Source organism: Salmo salar, chromosome ssa09, assembly GCF_905237065.1.
Source record: "Salmo salar chromosome ssa09, Ssal_v3.1, whole genome shotgun sequence".
In the NCBI taxonomy this organism is placed as follows: Eukaryota; Metazoa; Chordata; class Actinopteri; order Salmoniformes; family Salmonidae; genus Salmo; species Salmo salar.
The window spans coordinates 49,962,068-49,986,284 of NC_059450.1; the positions used below are offsets into that span (position 1 = coordinate 49,962,068).

A 24,217-nucleotide genomic window follows, 5' to 3' on the forward strand; every position below is an offset into this window, starting at 1 on the left:
ACCATAGGAAACATGTGACCAGATAAGAGACTATAGGAAACATGTGACCAGATAAGAGACCAGATTAGAGAGCAGATAAGAGACCAGATAAGAGATTATAGGAAACATGTGACCAGATAAGAGACCAGATTAGAGACCAGATAAGAGTCCATAGGAAACATGTGACCAGATTAGAGACCAGATAAGAGACTATAGGAAACATGTGACCAGATTAGAGACCAGATAAGAGTACAGATTAGAGACTATAGAAAACATGTGACGTGTGTTTAATTTGGGTCAAACGTTTCGGGTAGCCTTCGACAAGCTTCCCACAATAAATTGGGTGAATTTTGGAGTGCACCAGTCCCTCCTGCAGCAAAGCACCCCCACAACATGATGCTGCCACCCCCGTGCTTCACGGTTGGGATGGTGTTCTTCGACTTGCAAGCCTCCCCCTATTTCCTCCAAACATAACGATGGTCATTATGGCCAAACAGTTCTATTTTTTTTTTTTCATTAGACCAGAGGACATTTTTCCAAAAAGTACGATCTTTGTCCCCATGTGCAGTTGCAAACCGTAGTCTGGCTTTTTTTATGGCGGTTTTGGAGCAGTGGCTTCTTCCTTGCTGAGCGGCCATTCAGGTTATGTCGATATAGGACTCGTTTGTCTGTGGATACAGATACTTTTGTACGAGGTCCTTTGCTGTTGTTTTGGGATTGAGTTGCACTTTTCGCACCAAAGTACGTTCATTTCTAGGAGACAGACCGCGTCTCCTTCCTGAGCGGTATGATGGCTGCGTGGTCCCATGGTGTTTATACTTGCATACTATTGTTTGTACAGATGAACGTGGTACCTTCAGGCGATTGGAAATTGCTCCCAAGGATGGACCAGACTTGTGGAGGTCTACAATTTTTTTGCTGAGGTCTTGGCTGATTATTTTTGATTTTCCCATGATGTCAAGCAAAGAGGCACTGAGTTTGAAGGTAGGCCTTGAAATACAGCTACCCAGTACTCTGTATGCCATGGGCTCTCCAACCCTGTTCCTGCAGCTACCCAGTACTCTGTATGCCATGGGCCCCTTCTACCCTGTTCCTGCATCTACCCAGTACTCTGTATGCCATGGGCCCCTTCTACCCTGTTCCTGCATCTACCCAGTACTCTGTATGCCATGGGCCCCTTCTACCCTGTTCCTGCATCTACCCAGTACTCTGTATGCCATGGGCCCTCCTACCCTGTTCCTGCATCTACCCAGTACTCTGTATGCCATGGGCTCTCCTACCCTGTTCCTGCATCTACCCAGTACTCTGTATGCCATGGGCTCTCCTACCCTGTTCCTGTAGCTACCCAGTACTCTGTATGCCATGGTCTCTCCTACCCTGTTCCTGCAGCTACCCAGTACTCTGTATGCCATGGGCTCTCCTACCCTGTTCCTGTATCTACCCAGTACTCTGTATGCCATGGTCTCTCCCAACCTTGTTCCTGCATCTACCCAGTACACTGTATGCCATGGGCTCTCCTACCCTGTTCCTGTAGCTACCCAGTACTCTGTATGGGCTATCCTACCCTGTTCCTGTAGCTACCCAGTGCTTCATTTGGGAAACCAGTGTTTGATGGCATTTGTATTGTCGTCAGAGTGGTCCGAGGGACAAGAGAGCTGAGTACCAGGCCGTTAGCGTGTTGATTACTACTAACGCATGTCTAGAGTACATAAGAGAAGATTACCATGACTCAACCACCACGTGGAATGTGACTGCGGTCATGACTCAGTATTTATTCTCTCACACACCCTCTCTCTGAGCCCTAGGACCATGCCTCATTACTACCTGGCCTGATGACTCCTTGCTGTCCCCAGTCCACCTGGCCGTGCTGCTGCTCCAATTTCAACTGTTCTGCCTGCTGCTATGGAACCCTGACCTGTTCACCAGACGTGCTACCTGTCCCAGACCTGCTGTTTTCAACTCTCTAGAGACAGCAGGAGCGGTAGAGATCCTCTGAATGATCGGCTATGAAAAGCCAACTGACATTTACTCCTGAAGTGCTGACCTGTTGAACCCTCGACAACCACTGTGATTATTATTTGACCCTGCTGGTCGTCTATGAACGTTTGAACATCTTGGCCATGTTCTGTTATAATCTTCACCCGGCACAGCCAGAAGAAGACTGGCCACCCCTCATAGCCTGGTTCCTCTCTTGGTTTCTTCCTAAGTTCTGGCCTTTCTAGGGAGTTTTTCCTAGCCACCGTGCTTCTACACCTGCATTGCTTGCTGTTTGGGGTTTAAGGCTGGGTTTCTGAAAGGCACTTTGAGATATCAGCTGATTTGATTGTTAATAAGATCACTGCAACAGCCCAATGGATAACACACGTGAAGAGAGAGAGAGACACACCCATGCCAATTAAATCAAGCATTATTCATCAGAATGACTTCTATTGCTAACATCTATACAAAACAATATGTAGATAACCTAATAGAGTATATGAAACATGTAACCAAAGTGAATATTTTATTTCAATAACTCACATGTATATTGTGTGCATGGACCGACTGGTCACTGGAGCCACTGAAGACCAGGTCATTGACTACCTTCATACATAGTACTGTCTTGGTGTGTCCCTCTAGAGTCCGTAGCAACAGGCCACTCTTGGCATCCCGGATGCTAATGGTACTGTCGTAGGATCCGACCAATAGGATGCGGCGAGCTCCTTCCTGGGCTGTCGCTAGGCAACTCACCGCCCGCGGCCCGTGACACTCAAACACATCCAGCTGCTTGTTGGTCTGAACAAGACAGGAAATACAAAATACCACAAATAACAAATAAGATTTCAAAATGTGTTTTTCCCAACTGCCTTTAGTAGTGACTGAGATGGTTCCATAATGCTTTAATTCTAGTTGGTGTTCTAAAGTGTATTTTAGAATGTGTTCTAGATTACAATGCATTCTAAACTGTGTTCTATTGTCGGTTCTACAATGTGTTCTAGTGACGGTTCTAGAACAGAATGTGCTGTAGACGGTGTTCTGGTTCTGACCTTGAGGCTCAAGGTGACCACGGAGCCGTTAGCTAGGCCAGCGTACAGAACTTTCCAGCGGTTGTGGAGGCAAAGAACCCGGTCTGGGAGAGAGAACTGATCCACACACTCCCTGGACTGTGGAGAACATAGAACACAGAGTCATGGAACACAGAACACACTAGCAGTAGTATTAGTGTAGTAGTAGCAGCAGTATTGTAGTAGGAGTATTAGTGTAGTAGTATTATTAGTGTAGTACATTTTTACATTTTAGTCATTTAGCAGACGCTCTTATCCAGAGCGACTTACAGTAGTGAATACATATATTTCATACATTTTTTCCCCGTACTGGTCCCCCGTGGGAATCGAACCCACAACCCTGGCGTTGCAAACACCATGCTCTACCAACTGAGCCACACAGGACCTAGTAGTAGCACTATTGTAGTATTATAGTAGTAGTAGTAGAAGTAATAGTAGTAGCAGTAGTGTTATCAGTGTAGTAGTAGCAGTAGTAGCAGTAGTATAGTAGTAGTGGTAGTAGTAGTATTATAGTAGTAGTAGTGTTATTAGTGTAGTAGTAGTAGTAGTATTATAGTAGTAGTGTAGTAGAAGCAGTATTATAGTAGTAGTAGTAGTAGTGTTATTAGTGTAGTAGTGTTATTAGAGTAGCAGCAGTAGTAGTATTATTAGTGTAGTAGTATTATTAGTGTAGCAGTAGTAGTTGTAGTAGTAGTATAATTGGTGTAGTAGTAGTAGTATTATAGTAGTAGTGTAGTAGTAGTAGTAGTATAGTAGTAGTAGCAGTAGTGTTATTAGTGTAGTAGTAGTAGTAGTATTATAATAGTAGTAGTGTAGTAGTGTTATTAGTGTAGTAGTAGTAGTAGTATTATAGTAGTAGTGTAGTAGTGTTATTAGAGTAGCAGCAGTAGTAGTATTATTAGTGTAGTAGTATTATTAGTGTAGCAGTAGTAGTTGTAGTAGTAGTATTATTGGTGTAGTAGTAGTACTATTATAGTAGTAGTGTAGTAGTAGTAGTAGTATTATAGTAGTGTAGTAGTAGTATTATAGTAGTAGTGTAGTAGTATTATAGTAGTAGTGTAGTAGTAGTATAGTAGTAGTGTAGTAGTAGTAGTATTATAGTAGTAGTAGCAGTAGTGTTATTCGTGTAGTAGTAGCACTATTGTAGTATTATAGTAGTAGAAGTAATAGTAGCAGTAGTAGTGTAGTAGTAGTAGCAGCAGTAGTGTTATTAGTGTAGTAGTAGCAGTATTGTTATTAGTGTAGAAGTAGTATTAGTAGTAGAGCTAGTGGTAGTACTATTAGTGTAGTAGTAGTAGTAGTAGTCGTACTATTAGTGTAGTAGTAGTAGTAGTAGTAGTAGTAGTAGTAGTACTATTAGTGTAGTAGTAGTAGTACTATTAGTGTAGTAGTAGTAGTAGTGTAGTAGTAGTACTATTATAGTAGTATTATAGTAGTAGTAGTAGTATTATAGTAGTAGTAGTGTTATTAGTGTAGTAGTAGTATTATTAGTGTAGTAGTAGCACTATTGTAGTATTATAGTAGTAGAAGTAATAGTAGTAGCACTATTGTAGTATTATAGTAGTAGAAGTAATAGTAGCAGTAGTAGTGTAGTAGTAGTAGCAGCAGTAGTAGTGTTATTAGTGTAGTAGTAGCAGTATTGTTATTAGTGTAGAAGTAGCATTAGTAGTAGAGGCAGTGGTAGTACTATTAGTGTAATAGTAGTACTATTAGTGTAGTAGTAGTACTACTAGTGTAGTAGTAGTAGTAGTAGTAGTAGTAGTAGTAGTAGTAGTATTTAGTGTAGCAGTAGTAGTATTATTATTAGTGTAGTAGTAGTAGTATTATTAGTGTAGTAGTAGCACTATTGTAGTAGTATTATAGTAGTAGTAGAAGTAATAGTAGCAGTAGTGTTATTAGTGTAGTAGTAGCGGTATTGTTATTAGTGTAGTAGTAGTATTAGTAGTAGTAGAAGTAGTGGTAGTATTATTAGCGTAGTAGTAGTAGTAGTAGTATTAGCGTAGTAGTAGTAGTATTTAGTGTAGCAGTAGTAGTATTATTAGTGTAGTAGTAGTAGTAGTAGTAGTAGTATAGTAGTAGTAGTAGTAGTAGTAGTAGTATTGTAGTAGTGGTAATAGCAGTAGTATTAGTGTATTAGTAGTAGTCGTCGTAGTAGTAGCAGCAGTAGTAGCAGCAATAGCAGTAGTAGTAGTAGTAGTAGTAGTAGTATTGTAGTAGTTACTTACCCTGAGGTTGTAGTAGTATTATAGTAGCAGTAGCAATGGTAGTAGTAGTAGTAGTAGTAGTAGTAGTAGTTACTTACCCTGAGGTTGTAGTAGTATTATAGTAGCAGTAGTAGTAGTAGTAGTATTGTAGTAGTGGTAATAGCAGTAGTATTATTTGTGTATTAGTAGTAGTCGTCGTTGTAGCAGCAGCAGCAGCAGCAGCAGTAGTAGTAGTAGTAGTAGTAGTAGTATTGTAGTAGTTACTTACCCTGAGGTTGTAGTAGTATTATAGTAGCAGTAGTAGTAGTAGTAGTAGTAGTAGTAGTAGTAGTAGTAGTAGTAGTAACTTACCCTGAGGTTGTAGTAGTATAGTAGTAGTTACTTACCCTGAGGTTGTAGCAGCGGATAGTCTGGTCACTGGAGCCAGAGTAAAGGCGTTGTTGAAGACCTGGTCCAGAAGAAACCAGCAAACAGTTGACCTTGGTGCTGTGGCCCTCAAACACAGCCACACACTCACGGCTCTGCAGGGGACAGGAGAGGACAGACTGTCAGTGCCACACACAGGGGACAGGAGAGGACAGACTGTCAGTGCCACACACAGGGGACAGGAGAGGACAGACTGTCAGAGACACACACAGGGGACAGGAGAGGACAGACTGTCAGAGACACACACAGGGGACAGGAGAGGACAGACTGTGAGAGACACACACAGGGGACAGGAGAGGACAGACTGTCAGAGACACACACAGGGGACAGGAGAGGACAGACTGTCAGAGACACACACAGGGGACAGGAGAGGACAGACTGTCAGAAACACACAGAGAGAGACCACAGTCCCTTTGGATATAATCAACTTGTTATGATGTATAACTCAATGTTCTTGTCTTTAGTTTGTTTTCTAAATTACCTAAGAAATGTATATAGATGGATGCTTTGTAATCAAATAATGGTGAGGGTAGCAACAGACTGGTAAAAGACACACACACACACATACAGACACACAGAGAGAGAGGCACACACAGACACAGAGACAGAGACAGGCGCACACAGAGACAGACAGACGCACACAGAGACAGACAGACACACACACAGAGAGACACACAGAGAAGTGGACTTACCACCAGGCTGAAGGCTCTAACAGTGCGGTCTCCAGAACAGGTATAGAGGAGACCCATGTGGACCTGCATGGCATTAACGGTCTCCTGGTGACCCTCAAACATCCCCTCAGACGGCAGATCATCGTCCCCGGGCTCCGACGACGCGTCTAGAGAGAGATCTACAAAACCAGTCAACTCCAAAACCAGTCAACTCCAAATGCCAGGAGAGTGAGATTACTCATCCATTTGTTAAGTTAAACATACCTATCATTTATCACAGGCTGTCTGTCTGGTTCAAGACCAACCAGCAAGAGGGTCTGGGTATTGGAACTAAATCAGGTCCAATAGACTATGCTGGTCTGGTGAAAGTGTCTGTATCTAGCCTATCCCACCTGAGAATGTGAGATCATGTGACCTCGCTGAGGAAGTCTTGGAATAGTGTGGGGAACTGTGACCTCGCTGAGGAAGTCTTGGACTAGTGTAGGGAACTGTGACCTCCCTGAGGAAGTCTTGGGACTAGTGTGGGGAACTGTGACCTCGCTGAGGAAGTCTTGGGACTAGTGTGGGGAACTGTGACCTCGCTGAGGAAGTCTTGGGACTAGTGTGGGGAACTGTGACCTCGCTGAGGAAGTCTTGGGACTAGTGTGGGGAACTGTGACCTCCGAGGAAGTCTTGGACTAAGTGTGGGGAACTGTGACCTCCCTGAGGAAGTCTTGGACTAAGTGTGGGGAACTGTGACCTCCCTGAGGAAGTCTTGGACTAGTGTGGGGAATTGTGACCTCCCTGAGGAAGTCTTGGACTAGTGTGGGGAACTGTGACCTCCCTGAGGAAGTCTTGGGACTAGTGTGGGGAACTGTGACCTCGCTGAGGAAGTCTTGGGACTAGTGTGGGGAACTGTGACCTCGCTGAGGAAGTCTTGGGACTAGTGTGGGGAACTGTGACCTCGCTGAGGAAGTCTTGCAACTGTGACCTCCCTGAGGAAGTCTTGCAACTGTGACCTCCCTGAGGAAGTCTTGCAACTGTGACCTACCTGAGGAAGTCTTGCAACTGTGACCTACCTGAGGAAGTCTTGCAACTGTGACCTACCTGAGGAAGTCTTGGAACTGTGACCTACCTGAGGAAGTTTTGGACAGCTTGACAGATGTCAGGGGAAGCTGGACTTCACTGTAAGAGGAGGAGCAGACAGGACAGACACGTCAAGAATGAGAAACCTCAAAACCCTTTGATGCCTTTTAATCTATAGCCTTTTAATCTATAACCTAATCTATAGCCTTTTAACCTAATCTATAGCCTTTTAACCTATAGCCTAATCTATAGCCTTTTAAACTATAACCTAATCTATAGCCTTTTAACCTAATCTATAGCCTTTTAACCTATAACCTAATCTATAGCCTTTTAATCTATAACCTAATCTATAGCCTTTTAACCTAATCTATAGCCTTTTAATCTATAACCTAATCTATAGCCTTTTAACCTAATCTATAACCTTTTAACCTATAGCCTAATCTATAGCCTTTTAACCTAATCTATAGCCTTTTAAACTATAACCTAATCTATAGCCTTTTAACCTATAACCTAATCTATAGCCTTTTAATCTATAGCCTTTTAACCTATAGCCTTTTAATCTATAACCTAATCTAGAGCCTTTTAACCTAATCTATAGCCTTTTAACCTATAGCCTAATCTATAGCCTTTTAACCTATAACCTAATCTATAGCCTTTTAATCTATAGCCTTTTAACCTATAACCTAATCTATAGCCTTTTAATCTATAGCCGTTTACCCTAATCTATAGCCTTTTAATCTATAGTTTTTTAATCTATAGCCTTTTAACCTATGGCCTAATCTATAGCATATTAACCTATAGCCTAATCTATAGCATTTTAATCTATAGCCTAATAACCTATAACCTAATCTATAGCCTTTTAACCTATAGCCTAATCTATAGCCTTTTAACCTATAGCCTAATCTATAGCCTTTTAACCTATAGCCTAATCTATAGCCTTTTAACCTATAGCCTAATCTATAGCCTTTTAACCTATAGCCTAATCTATAGCCTTTTAACCTATAGCCTAATCTATAGCCTTTTAACCTATAGCCTAATCTATAGCCTTTTAACCTATAGCCTAAACTATAGCCTTTTAATTTATAGCCTAAACTATAGCCTTTTAATCTATAGCCTTTTAACCTATAACCTAATCTATAGCCTTTTAACCTAATCTATAGCCTTTTAACCTAATCTATAGCCTTTTAACATATAACCTAACCTATAGCCTTTTAACCTAACCTTTAGCCTTTTAACCTATAGCCTAATCTATAGCCTTTTAACCTATAGCCTTTTAACCTGTTGGGGATCTTATCCCGATATCGGGATTCAACCTTTAGCCTAATCTATAACCTAACCTATAGCCTTTTAACCTATAGCCTTTTAACCTAATCTATAGCCTTTTAACCTAATCTATAGCCTTTTAACCTAATCTATAGCCTTTTAACCTATAGCCTAATCTATAGCCTTTTGACCTATAGCCTAATCTATAGCATTTTAACCTAATCTATAGCCTTTTAATCTATAGCCTAATCTATAGCATTTTAACCTATAGCTTTTTAATCTATAGCCTAATCTATAGCATTTTAACCTATAGCCTAACCTATAAATAAAATTACTTCTGAAAATGTTGAAAATACAATACGTTTTTTTTATTTATTATTATTTAAAAAAATAATAATTCAACTTATTTTAGAAGAAATTGGGAATTATCTGAGAAAAGCATCAGGATGCCCAATATACCTGTCCAGACCTGTACTTGACATACCACGCTCACCTCTTGACTACAGAGCTACCATCCATCTCGCTGGTGGAGGTCACCTCATTGCAAGCCAGCTTCTGGGGCTCTGTCTTCAGTGTGTCTGGGGCTGGGGGTGAGACAGTGGGCTGTGGCTGTGGACAGGCAACACCGCAGATGTCCATGTCTCCATCCTCTGGACCTGAGGTGTCAATGGTGACCACCTCCACTGGAGCTGCCTGGGGGAGTACGACCATCTCCAGAGAGGAGTCAGAGTCCTCCTGCTTCTCCTCGGGTCTAGTGGCTGGAGACCTTGGTGGCCTTGGAAGCTCTCTCTTGTCCTCTGATGCTCCGGGCGGGCTGGAGGTGGATGTGGAGGAGGATGTGGTGACCTGGGGTCGGCATCCGCCACTGGCTTTCCTGCGGGTGCCGAGGAGTCTGACGGGTCGGGTGAAGGTCGTCTCCGTCTCCAGTTCTGTGTCGCTGTTGTCAAGCTGTTGCTCCTCCCCCTTGGCCTTCCTCAGCACCCTCTTCTTCTTCAACTTCCTCACGCGCTTTACGGTCTTCACTTCCGCCTGAGGCGGAGCGATGGACGGAGCGAGGGACGGAGGAAGGACGGGGGAGGTGTCTAGGTCCTGGACCCCGGCTCTGGAGCTCTTGCGGCTGGATGGGCCTGACAGGGAGGCTGGGTGGGGCTTGAAGTTACCCCTGTCTTCTGTGGTAACCTGGACACCCCTCTCTCCCGAATGGACCAGGCCTGGTGAACCTGCTGAGGGGTCCTTCCATTCTACACATGCTCCTACGGGTAGGCTGCTGTCCTCTTGAGAGAGCTCTCTGCTGGCTCTGTGATGCTCAGACTTCCTCCCTCTTACCGGTTGGCAGCTGAGGGCACAATCTAAGAAAAGGAAGAACGAGAGAAACGGAGGATTAAATTCAGGCCATTTCTGAATGAAAGTTTACCAGTGTGCGTGTGTGGTGACAGGACATACCTGTGCGAGGGGCTGTAGGGATAGGCGTGGGCTCTGGCGTGGTGCTGTGAGGGCCGTAGTGAAGTCGCTGGTGGATTGTAACTGTGCTCTCCGCAACCTCTGTCTCAGTGGTCACCCTACCAGGGGACAGGGGCTCCTGCTTGATAACTACTGACTGTGTGACAGGCTGGGTCTGGGGCTTGGTCTGGTGGCTAGGGGACAGGGAGGGGGGCGTGGAGCAGAGGGGGAGGTAGAGGGGAACCTGGTTAGGATTGGTGACAGGGGCTTCTGTTAGAGGCGACAGCAGGGAGGGGGGCATCTCTAAAGGCATCTCCTCTTCACAGCTCTTCACTCTGGGCAGGGAAAGGTTGTCACCACCTGAGATACAGACCAAGAGCCAAAACAGAACATATTAAAAACCGTATTATAAGACATTACAAAAAGGTTCATACATGCATATAACAAGTTACCCAAAACCCCAGATCCACACCTACTTATTAAAATAAAAAGAGCAGTCATTTAGTTGACACAAAATCATCATCTTACCTTGTATCCCTTGGAGCAACTCAATACGCTTCCTTCTGAGAGTACTCATCTCCATGGAAACCTGAGAGACCATCAAAAACAATAACATGATGTTAGGCCAAGACGTTTGGATGGGTTTAAGTTCCTCATTATCATGTTATCATGGACCTCTGGGTAATTTCTGTCTGGCGTTCTACCGCTGTACCTTCCTCTTTCTTCACAACATGATGGGGGACAGACACTGACAAGGACTTCCTGGTTGTCCCCAACAGCTCATACCACATGATGGGGGACAGACACTGACAAGGACTTCCTGGTTGTCACTCTGGGATTAAGAATGTCCTATTTGAACTGAAATGTAATCTGACAGGACCCAGTGTAGTCTGGGCTGGGAGGTGTAGTACCTGCTGTTTGACCACTAGGAGGCGCTGGACCTCCATGTAGGCAGCCTGTAGAGCAGCCCTGGCCTGGAGCAGGCTGTTGTCGACCCCTTGTAGAGACCGGCTCAGATCCTCCTCTCTCAGAGACACAGCAAGGAGATGGTCCACCTGCAGACGCTCTGGAGGAGAATACAATACAATGATGGGTTTACTGAGTGACAAAAAAATACCTGGCCTGAGCAGGGACCATCTCAGACAGTATTACAGCATCACATGTATTACCATAGACAGAGTTACCATAGTAACAGTTACTACAGTAACAGGATGTTCACCAGTGTCCTGCTGTCCTAGAGGAGTTACCATAGTAACAGTTGCTACAGTAACAGGATGTTCACCTTTCTTGGACTTGACCTTCAGTCTTTTATTCTTCCTCTCTAAATTAGGGATTTCAGGGCATGGAATGTCCCCAGCTGCACGGCGTTTCATCCTGGCTCCCTGCGTGTCGGTCTGTTCCGTCCCCGAGCTGCTGTCCCCCATCACGGAGTCAGGTCTCGGCTGGACCCCTGGTGGCCCCTCTGGTAGTGGCCCCTGTACTCTGTCCTCACACTGTGTCCCCTCCACCTTAGGCTGCTGGGGGTCTCTGAAGGACGACGAGCTTTGCTGCTCTGAGCTGCATCTCACTTCCCTTCCAGCCCCATCTCCGGGTGCCCTCTCTCCTGGCATTGCGTGACCTTGGGTCTGACCGCCGAAGAGAGAGGAGAGGTTAGCGGTCGAGCGGTCTGGAGCCACGCTACTCTCCGAGAGGCTTCGTTTGCGAGGAGTCACGGGGGCGAGGGCGGGTCCAGAGTCGCCGAGGTCGAAGAGGGTCTCCCACTGAAACCCCTCGGTCAGAGGAATGTCTTCACCCTCCTGATCACAGGACACCATCTCTATACCAAACCTGATAAGACGAGACAGGACACATGTTCAGTCATACATTACCATCAACTCTTCAGACATTTAACAGGACTGACAGGACACACCTGCATTATGGATTCCATTAGGAGTTGGCAAGAGAGGAGAAACAGACTGGCGCCTAGGCTACTGTTAAAAAGGCACAAGGGGCTCTACACTCAGTGGCCAGTTTATTAGGTGCACCATCAGGTACCCGGGTTCGACTCCCCTTTTTGCCTCCAGAACATCCGGAATTATTCGAGGCACGGAAACATTGCTCAATTATTATCATCATCATCATCAAGGGACCTAACTAACACGTGCCAGGAAAACATTCCCCACACCATTTACACCACCGTCCGTCGACCAGCCTGTACCGTTGAAACCAGGCAGGATTGGGGACATGGACTGTTAGGAGGGGAACCCGGTATTGGTAGTCTGACGCAATTAGGTCCCTTCAGTGACCAATGAGCTGTGCGTTCGGTAGCGTCGTTCTACACACCACTGTTGTTACTGCGTTATTACTGCTCTGTTTGTGGCCCGCTTGTTAGCTTGTACCGTTCTCCTTGGACCTTTTCTCGTCAACGAGCTGTTTTCACCCACCAGGACTGCAAGGTGACTGGATGTTTTTTGTTGGTTTGTGTTTGTTTGTCGCACTGTCGTTCTCGAAAAGCGAAAGTGGGCGGATGTTTTTCTGAGATACTGTATCTCGGAACGCCTCGTACTGTCGATCCTACCACGCTGAACGTCGCCATGGGCAGCAGGGTAGCCTAGTGGTTAGAGTGTAGGGGAGGCAGGTAGCCTAGTGGTTAGAGTGTAGGGGAGGCAGGTAGCCTAGTGGTTAGAGTGTAGGGGCGGCAGGTAGCCTAGTGGTTAGAGTGTAGGGGCGGCAGGTAGCCTAGTGGTTAGAGTGGAGGGGTGGCAGGTAGCCTAGTGGTTAGAGTGGAGGGGCGGCAGGTAGCCTAGTGGTTAGAGTGGAGGGGCAGCCTAGTGGTTAGAGTGTAGGGGAGGTAGGTAGCCTAGTGGTTAGAGTGTAGGGGAGGAAGGTAGCCTAGTGGTTAGAGTGGAGGGGCGGCAGGTAGCCTAGAGGTTAGAGTGGAGGGGCGGCAGGTAGCCTAGTGGTTAGAGTGGAGGGGCGGCAGGTAGCCTAGTGGTTAGAGTGGAGGGGCGGCAGGTAGCCTAGTGGTTAGAGTGGAGGGGCGGCAGGTAGCCTAGTGGTTAGAGTGGAGGGGCGGCAGGTAGCCTAGTGGTTAGAGTGGAGGGGCGGCAGGTAGCCTAGTGGTTAGAGTGGAGGGGCGGCAGGTAGCCTAGAGGTTAGAGTGGAGGGGCGGCAGGTAGCCTAGTGGTTAGAGTGGAGGGGCGGCAGGTAGCCTAGTGGTTAGAGTGGAGGGGCGGCAGGTAGCCTAGTGGTTAGAGTGGAGGGGCGGCAGGTAGCCTAGTGGTTAGAGTGGAGGGGCGGCAGGTAGCCTAGTGGTTAGAGTGGAGGGGCGGCAGGTAGCCTAGTGGTTAGAGTGGAGGGGCGGCAGGTAGCCTAGTGGTTAGAGTGGAGGGGCGGCAGGTAGCCTAGTGGTTAGAGTGGAGGGGCGGCAGGTAGCCTAGTGGTTAGATTGTAGGGGCGGCAGGTAGCCTAGTGGTTAGAGTGTAGGGGCGGCAGGTAGCCTAGTGGTTAGAGTGGAGGGGCGGCAGGTAGCCTAGTGTTTAGAGCGTTGGACTAGTAACCGAAAGGTTGCAAGATTGAATCCCCGAGCTGACAAGGTACAAAATCTGTCGTTCTGCCCCATGAACAAGGCAGTTAACCCCACTGTTCCTAGGCTGTCATTGTAAATAACAATTTGTTCTTAACTGACTTGACTAGTTAAATAAAGGTTAAAAAGAATTACATAAAAAATAGGTCACTGCCCATTCTAACGTTCAATCAAACAGTAACTGAATGCCTTGATGCATGTCTGCCTGCTCTATATAGCCAAGCCACGTCCACGCGACTCACTGTCTGTAGGAGCGATCCATTTCCGTGAAACGGGGTGGTGTACATAATAAACTGGCCACTGAGTGTATGTACCAAGCATCAGAGTAGCAGTGCTAATCTAGGATCAGGTACCCCTTTATCTCTATAATTACTATACACTGACTATACCAAACATTAGGAACACCTTCCCCTTTTGCCCTCAGAACAGCCTCAATTCATCAGGACATGGACTCTAGAAGGTGTTGAAAGCGTTCCACAGGGATGCTGGCCCATGTTGACTCCAATTCTTCCCACAGTTGTGTCAAGTTGGCTGGATGTCCTTTGGGTGGTGGACCATTCTTGATACACACAGGAAACTGTTGAGCGTGAAAAACCCAGCAGCGTTGCAGTTCTTGACACAAACCGGTGCGCCTGGCACCTACTACCATACCTTGTTAAAAGGCACTTAAATCTTTTGTCTTGCCTATTCACCTTCTGAATGACACACATACACAATCCATGTCTCAAGGCTTACAAATCCTTCTTTAACCTGTCACCTCTTCATCTACACTGATTGAAGTGGATTTAACAGGTGACATCAATAAGGGATCATATCTTTCACCTGGATTCACCTGGTCAGTCCATGTCATGAAAAGAGCTCAGTGTAATATTACTATCTAAAAAGGCTAAACTGATCCTAGCGCAGAACTCCCACACTGAGACGCGTCGTACATCACGCCGCAGGTAACTCTCCGGATGACCTCTCACCTGGGCATGCCTTTCCCCTGCTGCTGCTTCTTCCTGTGGACTTCCTGGTACACCTGGTCCCAGTTGACACAGCGTCGTGACCCTGAGGAGCTGATGAGCTGTCTTAACGTCGGCTTCAGCCCCGAATCCTTCTCCGCGTCCCCTCTCCTCGTCCCGCTCACATTCCTGATCCGCCGGGCGATGTTCAGATTGGGCTCGTGGCTGCCGCCGCTCTTGGTCTTGGAGCCGATGTGTCGGGTGAGGTCCCTCTTCAGGGCTAAAGGTAGGGTGGGTTTGGTCTGGGTGGAGCCTGAGGAGGGGTCAGAGGTCGTGTGAAGGTCAAGGTTAGGGTCGACGGTTCTCAAGGGGTCACCGTCTGACCATAGCCCCGCGTCTGCAACTTCCATGGCCTCCTCTCCGGCACCAGCCACCAAGCCCCTCGCCGCCTCCTTCTCCCCCACCGCCTCCTCCTCCTCCTCCCTGGGAGAGAGAGAGAGCACAGCCCCCCCTGGGGACTCCACGGTGGAAGTACTGACCTGGACAGACTGAACAGAAAGGTGGTTGTCTGAGGGAGACGTCACAAACTCCATCATGGTCTCCAAAGGCTCGGTAGCAGCACCTGGGTTAACTCTGCTGCTAGCTCTGTCCTGTCTGGTCTGTCGAGACGTTTTCCCTCTCTTCTGTCTGTTGTCGTCGTCGTCATCGTCTCCAATCTTAACGCCCTCAGAGCTCTCCACCTGTTGTTGTTGTTGTTCCTCGATGTGTAGCACCATCTTTCTCTCCTTTATCTCCATCCTATGGTCGTTGGACACCGTCTTCAGTCCCTCCGTCCTGGGGTTAACAACGGACAATTCCACAGAACTCCTCTTGTCTAGCAGTGTCTCCTTGGCTCTCCTCAGCATCTCGGTCAGCAGCTGTTCCTGGTCCTGCTGAGGGGAATTTGATCCCTGCCTCCTCCCCAAATCCTGGCTTCTGTGTCTGGTCAACCTGGGCTGGTCCGAGTCCTGGCTGGAGGCACGGCTCAGCTGGGTCCTGGGGGTGGTAGAGGGGCTGGAGGCCCTACTGAGGTGGTTCTTGGGGCTGGAGGTTAGGTTGAGGGTGGGACTAGGGCTGGAGGCCCTACTGAGGTGGGTCTTGGGGCTGGAGGTTAGGTTGAAGGTGGGGCTGGAGGCCCTACTGAGGTGAGTCTTGGGGCTGGAGGTGGTAGAGGGGCTAGGGCTGGAGGCCCTACTGAGGTGGGTCTTGGGGCTGGAGGTTAGGTTGAGGGTGGGGCTGGAGGCCCTACTGAGGTGGGTCTTGGGGTTGGTAGTAGAAGAGGAAGACAGGCCTTTCTCAAGGCACTCTGATGGCTTAGTTGCCCTCCGTCCGGTGGAGGTGGACCCAGAGGAAGAGGAGGAGGAGGTGGTTTGTCTGTCTGTCCTCAGACTATTGCTGGTATCACTACTACTGATCCTTATAGAGATGTCTCTATTCTTCCTGGGTTCCCTCCCTTCTACACTGTGATCAGGAGACCTCTGATGCTGTGCTGCTCTCTGCTGGCCTGCTCGCAGGTCCCGTCTGGACTGAGTCGGCTGCAGACCCGAGGAGTGGTGAAGGTCCAGCGTTATGTCACGTCTGGGCCTCAGGTCCACATCTCTGCCCTGGACCGAAGGGATCTGGGGGGTCTGGAAGGTTGGGGGAGGAGGAGGACCCTTTGGGTGCTTCTCTGAGGGGTGAGGATGAGGGTAAGTCTCCTTATGGGACGGATAAGGGGACCAGCGACAGGCCTTGTCTAGTTTAGGATTACTACCGGACGCCTTGGGCCCCGTGCCGCTTTTACGATCACGTTCTGCTCCACCGGCTGGCCCTTCCTGGGCCATGTTCTGGTGTCCACCCTTCCTGCCGTCATCCTGCGGTTTAAAGTGAGCGTCTCGATGTAGCTGGTCGAAAGACCCGACTGGATCCAGCTGGTCGCTGGTGAGGTCCATCCTGTGAAGAGACTCTGTGCTGCTCAGCCCTTCCGTCACGACAGGGTCAGCGAGCACACCAGGAAGTCCGTTACCCCCTCTGCTACTGCTGTATAGACTCGTACTACCTCCTCCTCTGCCGTTCTGCTGCCAGGCTCCCCTCCCTCCTCTCTGCTGCTGTGTTGGAGGCTGGAGATAGTCTTCCTGCTGCCATCTCTTATTGGTTCCCTCCCTGCTGTGCAGACTGCCACTGCCTCTCTGTCCAGCGCACCACTTGAAGACGTTGTGTGGTCCCTGTGCGTGCCAGGTGGCGCTGCGGCCCTGCTTTCTGTCGTGCCAGTGAAACCTGATGTCCTCCTGGGTCTCCCAGGGACTTCGAACCCCAGCGGGGTTAGAGCTGCAGTCCCAGGACCCCTGCCCCTGCCAGGTAGGCCCATTGCATTTTCGAGGTGGTGGCAGCGGCGGTGGTGTTGGAGGGGTTTTGTTGAGGTATCTCCAGTCCCACGACGCCCCCTTCTGGTAGAAGTACTGCCGTGCGTCATTCCACTTGTGGATCTGTTGCTGCCGTTTCCGACTCTCCTCTTCCTCTCTCCTCTGCGCCTCTTCCTCTCTGGCACGCTTTGCTGCAGCCTCCTCCTCTCTCCTGGAGACATGAGAGAAAACACACACACAAGTCAAAACCACTCATTGACCTGGTCTACGGAGCCTTCATGATATAACCTACTGTAACATCCTTCATAGATCTGGTCTACGGAGCCTTCATGATATAACCTACTGTAACATCCTTCATAGATCTGGTCTACGGAGCTTTCATGATATAACCTACTGTAACATCCTTCATAGATCTGGTCTACGGAGCCTTCATGATATAACCTACTGTAACATCCTTCATTGATCTGGTCTACGGAGCCTTCATGATATAACCTACTGTAACATCCTTCATAGATCTGGTCTACGGAGCCTTCATGATATAACCTACTGTAACATCCTTCATAGATCTGGTCTACGGAGCCTTCGTGATATAACATCCTTCATTGACCTGGTCTACGGAGCCTTCATGATCTGTGGTTTTATGACATTGAGTACGTTTACATGCATACTAATAATTCAACATTTAACAGACTATGGTAGTAGACCAAATACAGCATTAGCCTTGTCATCACTTCATTCTGCTCATCTTAAAAATTGGCGTACGGTCAACGTCGACGTAAACATATGCTGATTAAAAACACTTGGTTTTCTGAGCAATCTTTTAAATGATTAGGACACGTGAACAGTTATAAATCAGAGTTCCAGCGGTGGAATTGATCTGGGCCAGCACCAGCAGCCTCTTATTCACCACTGAAGTGAGTTTGGAAAAACTAAAAATATGAAGAATCGAACTCAGAATTAAATAGGATTCACAAAAACAACACGGTCGCTGCGACAGAACGTTTATCAGGTAGCCTGATTACAGTTGTGTCCATGTAAACAGGATTTTTTAGGGAAAATGTTCTTCTTGCAAAGCATGTCAACAAACTATTCATCTGACTACACACAACAAACTATTCTATTAATCTGACTACACACAACACACTATTAATCTGACTACACACAACAAACTATTCTATTAATCTAACTATTAATCTGACTACACACAACAAACTATTAATCTGACTACACACAACACACTATTAATCTGACTACACTCAACAAACTATTCTATTAATCTGACTACACACAACACACAATTAATCTGACTACACACAACAAACTATTCTATTAATCTAACTATTAATCTGACTGCACACAACAAACTATTAATCTGACTACACACAACACACTATTAATCTGACTACACACAACAAACTATTCTATTAATCTAACTATTAATCTGACTATACACACCAAACTGTTCTATTAATCTGACTACACACCAAACTGTTCTATTAATCTGACTACACACACCAAACTGTTCTATTAATCTGACTACACACACCAAACTATTACTTTGACTATACACAAACTATTCTATTAATCTGACTATACACAAACTATTCTATTAATCTGACTATACACAACAAACTATTAATCTGACTACACACAACAAACTATTAATCTGACTACACACAACAAACTATTAATCTGACTACACACAACAAACTATTAATCTGACTACACACAACAAACTATTAATCTGACTACACACAACAAACTGTTCTATTAATCTGACTACAAACAACAAACTATTAATCTGCCCATAGACAACAAACGATTAATCTGACTATACACAAAAAAATGTATTATTGTGTGCATGTAACCTTACTAAATTGTGCCATTTGAAAGTCTGCCTAGCAACACTATCTATTTCCCCCAGTTGTCAGCAGCAGTTAGTTTTGGCACGGTCCTCCTGTGCCATATAAGTAGTGCACCATATACAGTGCACTACTTTTGACCAGGTTCCAGTGCACTATAACGAATAATGTGGCATTTGGGACAGGCCCCTGCCCAGAGTGTTAAACTCCACGAGGTCTGCGGTCCGGGCAGAAGGTCTGTCATATGACACAGGGACAGCTGCAAGCCAACTGTTGCTGGTGACACACACACACACACACACACACACACACACACACACACACACACACACACACACACACCCTACTGTTCTAGTTGGACAAGCCTCAAACATCCTTTGGCATTTTCAGACCCATCTCAAGACCCATTTCAGTTCCCACTGAAAATCCTTCCTTTAGCCTAGGGCAGGGTTTCCCCAACTGGCAGTCCGCGGCCCGAATTTGGCCCCCGGGTGGTTTTATTTTAGTTTTCTGAACCAGAAAATGTGTGTTTTTGGAAAGGAGGGGGGGAACGTTAAAAAAAAAAAGAAGAAAAACACCAGGAAATCAGCTCCAAGTGATTTGACTATTGGAAATTTGTTTCCTAAGTATTCACACACATAATTAGAGAGACACGTGATCACATACAAATGTAAGCAAGATTTGAAATGATGTTTTAATCAAATATTATATCCGTTTGGGTTTCTTGCTGTCAATTTGTAATTATGTTCCGGACCCCCGACCAACCCGCTCAATAATTAAGTTGATGATGCCTGGCCTACGGCTTAAGTCTTTCAACGCTGTGTGGAAAACGGGTCACATAATATGTAGGCCAGATATACAGGTCAAAGGTCTATGGAAGGCTGATGTGTTTTCCAACTGAACATCCTACCACCACTATCTGTGACTCAGCCCTCTCTTCAGAAAGGTTAAGCCCGTGATCCTGGCAGCCCATGACCCCTCCCTCCCCCCCTCACTGCCCTGGACTCCCTGACATACGACCCCTCCCTCCCTCTGCCCTGGACTCCTTGACACACGATCTCTCTCTCTCTCTCTCCCCCTCCCTCCCTCCCTCCGCCCTGGACTCCCTCCCTCCAAATGCCCTGGACTCCCTCCCTCCAAATGCCCTGGACTCCCTCCCTCCCTTTCTCTGCCCTGGACTCCCTCCCTCCCTCTCTCTGCCCTGGACTCCCTCCCTCCCTCTCTCTGCCCTGGACTCCCTCCCTCCCTCTCTCTGCCCTGGACTCCCTCCCTCCCTCTCTCTGCCCTGGACTCCCTCCCTCCCTCTCTCTGCCCTGGACTCCCTCCCTCTCTCCCTCCCTCTGCCCTGGACTCCCTCCCTCTCTCCCTCCCTCTGCCCTGGACTCCCTCCCTCTCTCCCTCTGCCCTGGGCTCTATGAGCAGCATCCTGAGATAGAAAAGAGGTCTCATCTTTGACGCCGTGCCATTATATGGCGTCTGTGACAGAACGATGCCTTACATTCATCTAGAGTCCTCTTTCTACCTCTATGAGCAGGGGTACGGTTCACGTCACAGCTAAATGAGAAGAGTGACCCAAACCATGACACCTAATACTTGACTATACATGGTCCACTAGTCCAGACACACAGACCGAACATCACGATACTACGCTATGATCAGACTACGGCCAGTTCTAAGGGTTTTTTCCCAACCCAGGAATAAATGTTCTCGATTCAAATCATCGGAGTTTAGCAGACAAACAAATACGTGTGGGGGAGAAGAAGAAAATCACCCCTCTTCTTCTACTTCTTCTTACCTGATCACTTCCTTCCGGATCTCGATCAGTTTGACCAGATCCTTGTCGAAATACTCCTCTTCCTGGTCGTTCCCGGCACCTTCCCGTTCTGCCGTCTCCACACGCTGCTTGTGCACCCTGCTGGATATGTGGTCGGCGTAGTCCGTTAGGCTCACCATGGTCACCCGGCACACCCGGCACTCGTGGCCACAGTCTCTGGGGAAGGAAGGGGACAGTGGGCTTTCAATAATAACACCCTCCGGCATGGTGATATGTGCTTCTAGTCACAACTGGTCTGGGTCTCCCTGTTCGTCTACAGAAGAGCACTTGGACAACGCCGGCCCTAAGTTTAAGGAATAATTCAATGTAATCAAAAGGAAAAAAGGAGAGTACTCAACGATCCTTATTAAACAAAAAATACTCTTCCCGTTTCTTTGATTCTTCAGAGATCAGGAGGCAAAATTACGTATTATTTGCTGTCGTTTCAATAAAAAAAATTAAAAAAGAGAGTTCAGATCAGCTGGTTTTAAGTCTTCATGAACATCTTTTAGGATTCTAGATGTTTCCAGCAGGTCGGTGGAGGCAGTTTGGCGGGAGGAGGAGGGCTGGCGGAGAGCAGGAGACTGTGTGTCGTCGGTAGCATGGTAACATTTATCCCACGATACACACTACACAGCCATCCAGGCAGCACAACGGAGCACGGCCGTGAGGTGGAAGATGTGGAGACAGGCAGGGAGGGAGGGACGGCAGCCTCAACCTAGCAACCCTGCTGCTGCTGTCATGGTGGAAGTCCGCTGTGCTCTGGGGCTGTGCTCTGGGCCAGCCTCGCTCTATTTCTGCTATGCACCTCAGATAACAACCCCCCCCTACTGAATACCCAACTGTGGAGCTGCTAAGCCTGTGAACCAATCACGAGGCTGGTTGTAACCGGAGCCTCGGCCAAACAGCCGCTGTAGATAATTCACCACCACCAGAAGAAGTGTGCATCCTATATGGCACCCTAAACGCTATATAGTGCACTACTGTTGATCAGAGCCCTCTATAAGGGAATAGGGTTCAATTTAGGACGCCTACACAAACCATCGACCTAGTATGTCTACCACTGTAGAGGGGCCTGATTTACCGTGACTTTATTGGCTAGAGTTTCTGAAAGGTTTGAACCTGTCGTCGTTGTCCTGACCTCGGCTCCCTGACGCTCGTTGATGAGGTTCGGGGGTTTGATTTGGAACGTGTACCGTTTAGTCTTGTGCAATAGTACAAAGGGCACAAGACAAAACAATGGGTTGAATATCGTAATCTGTGAATCAAAACAATGGGTTCAATAACGTAATCAGTGAATCAATACAGGCTAGATCTTTCCATTTAGTCTCTAATCAAAATGTGTTTTTCATAGGTTTGTGGTGGACTGCAATTCTCACTTGATTAAAAAAAAAAAAAAAAATGGGATAACGTCTGTAAGTGAATGTCCATTTTACTGCCAATGACAAAGACGTTAATTCATTTTAAATAAAAGGAACAGTATTTTTAAAAAGTCATAAGAAAAGACTAGGAACTCATGAACTAATGATAATATAGTATACTTATTTATCTTAAAAAAACAACCAGAACTAACAAATGTACGCTGAATTGTAACACATTCCCCTCTCCTTCCCTCTAGGTGTTACAGTTAAGAGCCTGACCGCTGCGATCACATATTTCAGTAATCTCCAGGACAGTCACTTGAAATAGTTGCAGAGTGCAGACTGCGTCCCACATGACACCCCATCTCCCATTTAGTGTACTTCTTTTGACCAAGACCTTAAAGGTACTCTGGTCAAAAGTAGTGCACTATGTAGGGAATAGGGTGCCATTTGGGACGCATGCGCAATCCGTTGTTCCAGTCCCTTGGTCGGGGCCTGTTGTTCCAGTCCCTTGGTCGGGGCCTGTTGTTCCAGTCCCTTGGTCGGGGCCTGTTGTTCCAGTCCCTTGGTCGGGGCCTGTTGTTCCAGTCCCTTGGTCGGGGCCTGTTGTTCCAGTCCCTTGGTCGGGGCCTGTTGTTCCAGTCCCTTGGTCGGGGCCTGTTGTTCCAGTCCGTTGGTCCGGGCCTGTTGTTCCAGTCAGTTGGTCCGGGCCTGTTGTTCCAGTCCGTTGGTCCGGGCCTGTTGTTCCAGTCAGTTGGTCCGGGCCTGTTGTTTCAGTCCAGGGCATAAATTTAACACGGTTAGATTTAGATACTGGCGGGTAAGAATGTCCATTGTGGTCAATATGTGGTCAATATGCAGGGCTACAGTGGGAACATTACATTTGCGAATAAAAACAGTCAAAGTCAAGTATGAGCACGTGTCCGAGTTGGGTTTTATAACAGGAAAATGCAGAGCTGTTTTCAAAGTATTTCTACTGTTTTATTTCATAGCTGCTAATCGCACAGAGAAACATGAATCCTATATACCACCTCGCGCTGGGACACTGCCTGGCAGGGGAAGCTGTGTGCACTGAGTGAAATGCAGAGAGATTCATTTCTTGGATGGCACTGCACACAGGCACAAAAGATTGTCTCATTTACCATAAAGTCTACAATAAGTGAGACTTTGTTCTTGTGTTTCTTTAGTTATTTACCTTCGTTCTGTTCCCAAGTTCGGTTGTTTTTCCAAAGTTAGTTTGAGCCTGCTGCTTCAGCTGATAGTGGAAGAGCCAGATCCCAAATCTCAAACAGACGACGCGCAACAGGATGTGAGTGGCCCCGTTACCACGGTAACCTCCCACACTTAAAAAAAAAAGGGCAGCTGAACATTTTGTCTCATCTGATATTTTTTTTTAATGTAATTATGTCAGGAAAAATATTTTACGTGGTAAAAGTTAATGGCTGGTATATATATATATATTTTTTTATCTACCTACCACAGTGGCTGGTGGGCCAAAAATAAAATTTTAGGGCCTGTTCCAATCATCAGTTGGTCCGGGCCAGTTGTTACAATCAGCTGGTCTGAGACTGTTGTTCCGGTCAGATTGTATCTATATATAAATACATGCCATAGTTGTGGCAGCTGTACCCCTACCCATTTTCCAGATAATGCTAGGACGGGCACACGTGACCAAATCACACGCGTGACCAAATCACACGCGTGACCAAATCACACGCGTGACCAATGTCAAGTTCCGGAAGGTTTTCCTGATCACAAGATTTGACAGGAGTTGCAGAATCATTTCCTGAAACAGTTGTGGGAATTCATTCATCTCAAGCAAACATAATCCAATTTGCTCTGAAAGGGAAAATGAGGGTAAATGTGCAACAATTTGTGCACCTGTGTCTGGGTAAATTAGTGTAAGTCCAGTGTCTGGGTAAGTTAGTGTAAGTCCCGTGCACGGGTAAGTTAGTGTAAGTCCCGTGCACGGGTAAGTTAGTGTAAGTCCCGTGCACGGGTAAGTTAGTGTAAGTCCCGTGTCTGGGTAAGTTAGTGTAAGTCCAGTGTCTGGGTAAGTTAGTGTAAGTCCCGTGTCTGGGTAAGTTAGTGTAAGTTCAGTGTCTGAGTAAGTTAGTGTAAGTTCAGTGCATGGGTAAGTTAGTGTAAGTTCAGCAGTAGTTCTCACCGGCCTTTAAGGTTCTCCAGTTCACGATGATG

The 24,217-nt window shown here is 46.8% G+C and overlaps 1 protein-coding gene across 3 annotated transcripts in view; it reads right to left on the reverse strand.

The window, feature by feature from the left end:
- znf106a (zinc finger protein 106a) overlaps positions 1-24,217 on the reverse strand; it is a 34,799-nt gene that overhangs the window by 2,864 nt on the left and 7,718 nt on the right. For all 3 annotated transcript variants that reach the window (XM_045723774.1, XM_045723773.1, XM_045723772.1), the window contains 13 exons: positions 24,186-24,217; positions 20,640-20,834; positions 14,626-17,193; positions 11,375-11,919; positions 11,004-11,158; positions 10,621-10,681; positions 10,096-10,452; positions 9,146-10,001; positions 7,439-7,488; positions 6,346-6,503; positions 5,614-5,748; positions 3,006-3,122; positions 2,500-2,754 (listed from right to left, as the gene is read on the reverse strand). The exon at positions 24,186-24,217 is cut by the window's right edge. In XM_045723774.1, coding sequence (XP_045579730.1) covers positions 2,500-2,754; positions 3,006-3,122; positions 5,614-5,748; positions 6,346-6,503; positions 7,439-7,488; positions 9,146-10,001; positions 10,096-10,452; positions 10,621-10,681; positions 11,004-11,158; positions 11,375-11,919; positions 14,626-17,193; positions 20,640-20,834; positions 24,186-24,217 — 5,484 coding nt within the window. The remainder of the gene's footprint in view (positions 1-2,499; positions 2,755-3,005; positions 3,123-5,613; positions 5,749-6,345; positions 6,504-7,438; positions 7,489-9,145; positions 10,002-10,095; positions 10,453-10,620; positions 10,682-11,003; positions 11,159-11,374; positions 11,920-14,625; positions 17,194-20,639; positions 20,835-24,185) is intronic.